A 9,875-nucleotide genomic window follows, 5' to 3' on the forward strand; every position below is an offset into this window, starting at 1 on the left:
TTGGAAGAGATGTGGGAAAGAAACTCATCCAACTTAGACCTAACAAGTGGTCTTCTGATTTCAACTTGAAGACCTTCAGCAAATAGCCACCCTTTAACACTCAAAGCAGCTCGTCTCACTTCTGGGTAGCTCTGATTCCCAGCATTATAGATTTCTAGATGGAACCATTCAGTCAAAGGATCATAGTTTTAGAACAGGAAGATAACTTAGAGGCCAGCCCCCAAAAAATACAACTAAGGGTCATGGGAGATAGAAAAATGTGTTCAACATCCTTCTTCAGATATTCATGAGCTGCATGATCCTGGGAAAATCATCTAATCTCCCTCAGCCTTTTATTCCTTCTCTGTAAAAAGAAGTGGTTGGAATTGACAACTTCTAGGGTAACTTCCAGTTCTAAATAGTTCTAAGAATCTGACCCCTCCATTCATAGATGGGGAAACTGAGGCAGACAGCAGTTAAGTGACTTGCCCAAGGTCACCTCCCTGCCTCATCAAAGGGGACACCATCGCCCAGGTGATGCCTCCCTTGCTTAGGAGGGATATGAACCCACATCTTCTTGACTCCAGCTTCAATGTTCTATCCATTATGCCTTCTAACTCACTTTTGATTTTTTTGCGGGGCAATGAGGGTAAGTGACTTGCCCTGGGTCACACAGCTAGTAAGTGTCAAGTGTCTGAGGCTGGATTTGAACTCAGGTCCTCCTGAATCCAGGGCCAGTGCTTTATCCACTGTGCCACCTGCTGCCCCTAAAATTCACTTTGTTTTACAGATGAGGAAGCTAAGTCCCCCAGAGGAGATATGACTTGTCCAATGTCACTCAGAGGACATGACAGAGCCGGGATTTGAACTCAGGATCCTCTAACTTTAAACACAGTATCTTTTTTAATTTAATTTTTATTTTTAATTTCTCCCTCCCTCCCCTCTTTCCCCCCCTCCCCAAGACAGCAAGTAATCTGATATAGGTTATATATGTACAATAACATTAAACATATTTCTGCATTAGTCGTGTTATAAGAGAAGAATCAGAGCAAAAGGAAAAAACCTCAAAAAAGAAAAATGACAGCACCAAAAACAAAAGAAATAGTATGGTTCAATCTGCATCCATATTCCACAGTTCTTTTTTTTCTGGATTTGGAGAGCCTTTTCCATCATGAGTCCTTTGGAACTATCTTGTGCCGTTATACTGCTGAGAAGAATCAAGTCTATCATAGTTGTAAACACAGTATCTTTTTACTACTCCATAGCAATTATGAAGTTTTCCCATTCACCAATCTGAAATCTACTTCTCTGTGCACAAAAAGCAAATAAATATACATAGAGTTTATTTTACTTTTCGGAAAGGTATTCAAATGCTACAGGGAGCTACCACCACCTTTGAAATCCTGGACCGATGGAGCTAGGTGGTTCAGTGGTTAGAGCATTGGGCCCGGAGTCAGGAAGACTTGAATTCAAATCCAACCTCAGACACTTTACCAGCTGTGTGACCTTGGGCAAGTCACTTTAACTTGTGTCTTCCTCAGTTCCTTCCTTTATAAAATAAAGATAATAACAGCCCCTACTTCCCAGGATTATTGTGAGGTCCAGACTAGATAATATGTGTAATATTCTTTGCAAACCTTGAAGTGCAATGTAAATGTTGGTTCTTATTATTATTCCCTTAAGTGGCAGACTTAGAGACAGGAAGATTTAAATTCAAATTGGGACTCAGACACTTCTTAGCTGTGTGACCCTGGGCAAGTCACTTTAACCTCTGTCTGTCTCAGTTTCTTCTCCTATAAAATAAAGATAATAACAATACCGACTTTCCAGTATTATTTTGAGGACCAAATGAGATAATAGATGTAAATCACTTTGCAAATCATTGGCCATCATTGTTATTATTAGATTTCCTCTACCTGGCATGTCTTTCTTCACTCATCACCCCGTCCACCTTGAGGCCAGTTGAAATGACAACTCCCTAATTGCCTAATGACTCTGATTAGTTATAACCGACACTATTAAACAATACCCTGCAACTGAAGTGTTTATCCTGGGTTTTTCTGTGAAATGAAGGGATTGAATTAAGTGGTCCACAGGGCCCTTTAACTCTGACTCTTTGACCTTGGAATTCACTTCAACTCCCTGGGCTCCTGTTTTCTCATCTGTAAAATGAGAGGGATAGACTCAATGGCCCTGAGAAGTTTTCCAGCCCAAAGTTCACAAGCCTCTGACCCAGTAATTGTTCTACTCTCACAGGGCCACAAGTTTGCTTGCTGTCCCCAGGTAGGATTGGACAATAAGGGCTGAGTTGACCCGGGTAAAACATCTGTCAGCACTGGATTGGAAATGCAAACCACGCAGCTGGTAGTGACTCAGAACAGATTGTTTTACTTTTGTTCTAATCCAGACACAGAGAAGCAGTAGGAGACTCGAATCAGGAAGGGTTGCTACAGCCCTACTCCATGGGGCTCGAAGGGACACTGTAAACTTAACCCAACCACAACAGCAGTCACTCACCTCCTGTTCAAGGGCAAATTATGTCAAGCAAGTCAATGACCACAATAATAAATCATAATTTAAATAATAGCCAACTCCATAGGGCTTAAAGCTTTGCAAAGCTTTGTCATATATATTATTTCACTTGATCCTTAGGGAACAGCCATATGAGGTCAAGGTACCAAGATATTAACCCCATTAAAATTTTTTTAAATTAACTAATTTTTTAATCCTCATTTTATAGATGAGGAACTTGAAGCCCACAGAGGTAATTCTGTGACTTATCCACGGTTCCATACCTAATAAGTGTCAGAGGTGGAATTCTAACCTGGCTCTCTGCTTCTTTCTTTCTTTCTTTTTTGAATTCTTTTATTTTGGGGGGGGGGGTTGTCAATGAAGGTTAAGTGATTTACCCAGGGTCACATAGCTAGTAAGTGTCAAGTGTCTGAAGTCACATTTGAACTCAGGTCCTCCTGAATCCAGGGCTGGTGCTTTATCCACTGTACCACCTAGCTGTCCCCAAACCCAGATCTTCTCACTCCAAAACCCAAGCTCTTTGCCTTTCATAACACCCAGTAACTGTCTCTAAGCAATAAATGTATTTTAAAGAAATACCTAGCTGCCCCAACTCTGCTCCTTTCAAATGCAAAATTCTTTCTAGTCTATGTAACTCCAGGGGAAAGATCATAGACTAGTTCTATTTTTTGCGATCAGCTAGTCAGTTATTTCATTGACATGTGTCATATCATATCAGCACCCCTGCTCCCATTACGGCCCTCCTCCCCACCCCCCCTACCCCTATGCCCATGTATATACTCTCTTGTCATCATTAGTATATAAAAACGACTCACTTCAGGCATCTGGAACATGCAAAGAGGTTTTAATAGTGGGGATTCCATCCATTCCTTGGGGATATACCTAGAGAAGGCAATATTTTCAAAGATAACTTCGTCTTCATCCCCTACTCCCACCCTCACTTCCCACAAATCACTTCCATCTCACATGTCTCTTTGGCATCCCAATGAATTCAGTCAGGGCATGGCACTCAAAATGTTTGGAGGTCCCACTGACCATCTGGATGGCTTCTGGAGCTATTTTCCAGAGCAATACAACTCTTTGGGCAGAGTTTGGATGTTGGCATTCCTTCTGGATTCTGTGTCTTGGATTCTCCTGGGCGCTTGGGTCTCAGACCCCAGATCTTGAACTTGGTATAGACTTTTGGGAAGGAGGGGCTTGAGAAATAGTACACCAGGGGGTCCAGCATGCTGTTCATATAGGTGAAGCTGAGGGTGACGTGAAGGGCCACATGCACAGATCCATCACAGGCACTAGATTGGACCGTCCAGAGAAAGTACAGTCGAGCGGAGATACTGGGCAGGTAGCATATGACGAACACCGCAGCCACCACGATGATGAATCGAGTGGCCTTTTTCATCCGGGTTTGCCTGGTCAGCTGCTTCCTCTGCCTCAGGCTCCCAATGATATTGAAGGAGCAGAAGGAGATGATGCCCAGTGGCAGGAAGAACTCCAGCTGGAACATGATGTCATGCCAGCCATTAGCAGACTCCATGATGAAGCTCTCACAAGACACTGTGCTGCCCTGCACACACAGGTGGTTCTCAGTCAGCAGATACAGAGTTCCCACAATGACCATGACCCAGAGGGCACAGGTGATGCAAGCTGCCGTCCGGTTAGAGATGGTGTTCAAGGTGTGATGGGGGTGGACCACCTTGAAATAACGATCCACAGCTACCACCGTGAGAAACACGATGCTCCCGGCTCGGTTGGTAGCTAGCATGAACAGTACTACCCGGCAAGGGATGTCTTCAAAAACCCATTTCCGATTTTTCCGATAGTAATCAGTCCGAAAGGGAAGGCATACCATCAGAAGAAAGTCAGCCACGGCCAAGTTGAAAAGGTAGATGGTGCTTGGTTTCCATGACTTCATGTGAAAGCAAAAACCACACAGAGCCAGGCCGTTGCCCAAGGCTCCGAGCACAAATGCCAGGACCAGCAAGGGAGGCATCACCTGGGCGATGGTGTCCCCTTTGATGAGGCAGCAAGTTCCGTTCATGACTGGGAGAGAAGCAGGGATCTGGCAAGACAGGCAGTTTCTGCCAGTCTGCCAGCTGAGCCGAAAGCTATCTGAGCCTCTGTCTACAGTCCGCTGGCATCGGCCAGGCAGTCGCTTCTCTAATTTTACCGCTGTGGGATGCAGGTGTCTCACATCACACGCATCTCATCTCCACCACCGCAGGAACAGACATATGAGTCAGGAAATGACAAAGTCAGAGGGGCCTCCCTTGACCCAGCTCACAAGCTAGAGGCCAACCCTGGAGAAAAGTGGTATGCGAGCCAGTGCTAGGCTTGGAAGTGCATCGAGCCCACTGGTTAAGCAGTCCTTTCCCAGGGAGCAGCGAACAGATCCAACGCGTCTCTTACTGCCGATCGCAGTGTCTCCTTTTTTCTGGCCCAAGAAGTGGTTGGGATAATTTTCATTTTCAGCTGACCTGTTTCTCCCTGAAATCTCTCTAGACTGACTAGCACAAACTGCCTGAAAGGCACCAAAAGCTTGTTTGCCATCCCTCCTGGCGGGGAAAGGCAAACATTTCCTGGAGCTGTTCCCTGCCCCTTTGCTTGTGTTCCTCCCCCTAACCTTTGACTGACTGCCCAGTTCTCTCCTCCAACCCCATGGGGATCCTGCATGGGGTAACAGAAAGAGAGGAGGGTCAGCTGTCTGCAATACCATGGACTTATTCCCATCCAGACACATGGAGGGAGGATGGAGGAGAGGCGTTTAAAGGCTAATTCCAAGAAGTCAATCTTGAGAATTAGAACTGGTTTCATTGCTGGGAAAAGCCACCGTTGCCGCCATGACCACTTACCCTCACAACTGATGCCATATTTTTCTCCTTCCACACATCCTTCCTCTGATCCGGATCACTTGTGCAATTTTTTTAAAAAGGTTGTGAAATGGAAACAGGAATCCTTTCTCATAGGTCTACCTCTACCTCTCTGGGAGTCAAATCCTCACACTCCTGGCAAGCGGAGCCTGGTGTGTTTGCAAGAGAGGATCAGGCTCTGAACTCTCCATGAGTGATTCAGACACTCAAAAGCTGAAACTATTTTGCTTGTGGGTTCCACTCAGTTGGCAGGGGGCCAGTCAAGAAAGTAGAGTTGGGACTGAAGGATGTGGCCAGCTTGTCTGTGTACTCAAATGACCAGACACAAAGGTGGCCATAGTGTAACCCAAAGAGGCCCCTCCTCCCAAAGACTGGTCATTCGGACCAGGTCTAATCCTGGAGGGTAGGGTTGGGGGTGTGGGGGGGTCCTGACCCAACAGGATCAATCTTTCTTTGCAGCTTTCATGGTCCTCACCTTGAGCCGCTCCAAGAAAATCTAATGTTCTCAAAGTACAGCTTGTGTTTTAGTTTCTCCAAATATGGGTAACAGCGTCACCTACCTCCCATACATACACTCAGGGTAATAAATGCATATTGGGCATGGGGAAGCTTTGTGTTTACCCCGCAGAAAACATAGAAGAAACAAAGTATTCACAGGAGGTTATAAATAGATACACAAATGCATAAAGCCCTCAAAAAACCAAAAACGATCCCCTCAGAAGGGAACTGACCTAAGGTTGCTCTCAGGGTAATCCTTTGATATTCTAGTGAGTCCTTCCACACAAGGTCCTATCTAGTTCCCCTAGATTAATGGTGCCACTCTGTGGTACTAAAATCCCATCTTTTACAGGAAGTCTTTCCTAATCCCTCTTAATTCTAGTGCATTCCCTGTTAATGCTTTCCTATTTATCCTTTATTTAACTTGAGTGTGTGTGTGTGTGTGTGTGTTTTCAATGTTATCTCTCCCATTAGATTGTAAGTTCTTAGAGGGCAGGGACTGTCTATTGCCTCTTTTTATGTCCTCAGTGCTTAGGACAGTGCTTGGCACAGAATAGGTGTTTAATAAATGTTAATTGATTGATTGGTTTAGATTTCCCCCTGGAAAGCAAACACAATGGGTTCTGAACAATCTCCTTTCCATTTGATCTTTATTATTTGAGCAACTCACTGGCTTCACTCTACAAACAGTCCACTGTTCAGGAGCAATGAGGGCAATGCTCAGGAAGCACACATGAGGAAACTCCATTCTCTTGCTAGAAGTACCAGTCCCCAAACTCTTGAACTTGGTTCCTCACAAAGTTGGTCTTAGCATGAGCCAACTAGCAAAGCTGGTGCTGCTCAGGAAATCTCCCTTATCTGGCTAGAAGTTCAGATTACAGAATCATGCTCCCTAGAGAATTAAGAATCCTTCCTCCTCCACACAAGCATTTAGCGTCTTGGAACATTGTCCACGAAATAATCCACAGACCAAATGGGCAACTACTTATCTGCCTCTGCTATATAGGAAGTCTCTTAGTGCTTGGGGTTGCTACCATTTCTCAAACTGGTCCCTCCTTTCAGGCCATATGTAAGCACATGTGTATAGATGTCATTTGCTTCTGCTCTAAAGTGCCACAAACTCCTCCCTGGGAGAAAACTATGGATGAATACACTTTTTCTCCCTCCCTATCCCCCAGAAAACAGGCCCACTCTCTGAGTGCTGTTCTGTCTTTTCAGAGACAAAGAACTGTGAGCTTGCTTTTATAAATATGGAAGGGAACAGTTGATCTGACAAGAATCAGTCTCTCTGACTCTCAGTCAGCCAATCACCAAGAGTTTCTGGTGTCCTGGCAGCAATGCCAGTGGGCATGCTCATATTTCATGAGAAGTTACCTCTCAAACGCTTTTTATAAAGTTGATGGGGGAGCTCATTACACTCACCTGGGATGCCCTCACCCTGACTCCCATCAACTCTCTCATAATTAAATCACAGATTTAGAGCTAGGATAGACCTAAGAGGACATCCGGTGCAACTCCTTCATTTTTACAGATGAGGAAACTGAGGCCCAGAAAAGTTAAATGATTTACCTAAAGTCAAATAGCTAGGAAATCATAGAATCAGGATTTGATTCCAGGGTCTCTAACTTGACACCCAGTACTCTTTCCACTACATTATGTTGCTTTTCAAAATCATGGTGAAGGGGGCAACTAGGTGGCACAGTGAATAGAGCACTGACCCTGGAGTCAGGAGGACCTGAGTTCAAATCTGACCTCAGACACTTGACACTAGCTGTGTGACCTTGGGCAAGTCACTTAAGCCCAATTGCCTCACCAAAAAAAATTAAAATTTAAAATTTAAAAATGTTTTTAAAATCATGGTGAAGACTCTTAAGTATGTGGTTCACCATGCCTGGAAAACTCTCCCTCCTTGTCTCCACCTCTTGGCTTCCCTGGCTTTCTTCCAGTCCTAGATAAAATCCCATCTTCTGTAGGATGCCTTTCCTGATTCCCCTTAATTCTAGGGCCTCCTCTCTGTTGATTATGTCTGCTTTATCCTGTCTATAGCTTGTTTGTACCAAGTTATTTGCATGTTGTCTCCTCCATTAGATTACAATTTCCCTAAGACTGTATTTTACCCATTTTTGTATCTCTAGAACTTAGCACAGTGCCTGGATTTGAACTCAGGTCCTCCTGAATCCAGAGCTGGTGCTTTACCCACTGCACCACCTAGCTGCCCCACCAAAGTATCTTTAATGCCCCTTCTGATTCTAAATTCTATGATCCTAAGCTCAAGCATTGACCTGATGGGTTTCTGGTGTTTCTAACCAAATGGAAACAATAGGAAAGATTTTAAAAAGGTTGGAGGTTTGTGTGGTCTCTTATATGGGACCCAGCCTCTTTCAGTGAATGCCATGGTTTCTTTTTCCAGTTGACACTTGCCTTGTGAATTTGCTGCAAATGCTTCTACTCATTAAGGCCTCTCTCTGTCAACCTGTATGCAAAATGACATAAATACCCACAGAATCATATGATAAGGATGTGTGTCCAGCCCAACTCCAATTCAGGTGATCACAGAAGGGTCACACTTCTTGATTAATCCATCGATCAAAAGTCCTTACTTTGGGAAGAGTGAAATATTTCCATCATTGGATGAAGATAGATAAACAGCCACACTCAAAGTATCTTGGGATTGGCTGAAAGAATCAGACATCCTTCCAGACTTAGGCAAGACAGGGTGAGACAGTTAAAAAACCTCACATCCTAGACCTGTGGTGGCTAAATATGGTGGTGATGAAATCTTAAATTGAGGAAGAGTAAGATTCTCTTCTCTTTCTCCCATATTTAGCAGGTAATGACCTTGTGAACTTTGAAAGGTTAGGAAATCTGGGATTTCCTTCACAACTGGTGGTAGTTTCCCTAGAACAGTAGCAACTGACAGCAACATCTGCATTTGGGGGCTGAGGATCACACCATGGACAAGCAAGATACAGCAAGAAAAGGAAGCTTGAGGATTCTAGCAAGGGTAGTGATCCTTGGAGCTCAGAAGAGAGATATACCCAAGGGGAATTTCATAAGGACTCTGTGAAGCGGAAAAAAGGCTTTCTACTAATCAGAAACTCTAAATCCTTTGGCCACATGTGCTTTCTGTTTGCATACAGTTTCCCCAGGGACCTTGTGTATGCAATATGGAAGTATACACCCCTACTTTGCAGCAAAGAATATTTCTTTAATAACTGTCCTTCATATATACACACACATGCACACACATACTTCTGGGAAACTGAATTGTAAACCTCAAAGTTCTACGACAGCATAAAATTGTATTCTCTCTCTTTATGTATATTTGTATATACACACATATGTGTATACATATATACTCATATACATACTTATATACTCATATATAGACACACACATATACTCTTTCTAAAGGTATACCTTTTCTATCTATATATACATATACACATACACATATACACACACACACACACACACACACACACATATATATATATATATATAGTGACGGGTAAAACTGAATGTGTAGTCACCTTATTCCTGTCCCAAATGTAGGGAAAACTAGCTAGGGTTTACTTATAAATTAGAAGCTTTAGCACCAAGTTTTGGCATTAAGCATTTATTAGTGAAAAAGAGAACACCTGTGTCAGAAAACCAAGAAAAGACCTATCTAACCCAGCATCCTCAACCTCACCTACCACCAGCATGTTTGAGCACCAAACTGTGTGTGTGTTCATGCCCCTTCCTGCATCCCCGAAAGAGGTAGTCCTTACACACTGCTTCAAGCTAATTGGCTAGCATCACCCAAATCCGTTGGTTCACTGGACTTGAGGGTGATCCCCAGTTGAGATGAGCTGAGAACAATACCCTCTTCACAGTCAGGCAGGTGTGGCTTCAATTGAGTTAACTTTAAGTGGGTTAATCAGCAAAGTCAATCACTGTAACGATTGGAATAACGCCACCTGCTGGATACTTACTGTAGAAGAGTTCTGCCCATGA

The 9,875-nt window shown here is 43.7% G+C and overlaps 1 protein-coding gene across 1 annotated transcript; it reads right to left on the reverse strand.

Annotated features, from left to right (window-relative positions):
• Nucleotides 1–3,364: 3,364 nt before the first annotated feature.
• HCAR1 (hydroxycarboxylic acid receptor 1) lies at nt 3,365–5,055 on the reverse strand. The gene has a single exon (XM_043976502.1). It carries the CDS (start codon nt 4,547–4,549, stop codon nt 3,521–3,523), a length of 1,029 nt encoding a protein of 342 aa, XP_043832437.1. The 5' UTR covers nt 4,550–5,055; the 3' UTR covers nt 3,365–3,520.
• Between the last annotated feature and the right edge of the window lie 4,820 nt (nt 5,056–9,875).

Source organism: Dromiciops gliroides, chromosome 1 (assembly GCF_019393635.1).
Source record: "Dromiciops gliroides isolate mDroGli1 chromosome 1, mDroGli1.pri, whole genome shotgun sequence".
In the NCBI taxonomy this organism is placed as follows: domain Eukaryota; kingdom Metazoa; phylum Chordata; class Mammalia; order Microbiotheria; family Microbiotheriidae; genus Dromiciops; species Dromiciops gliroides.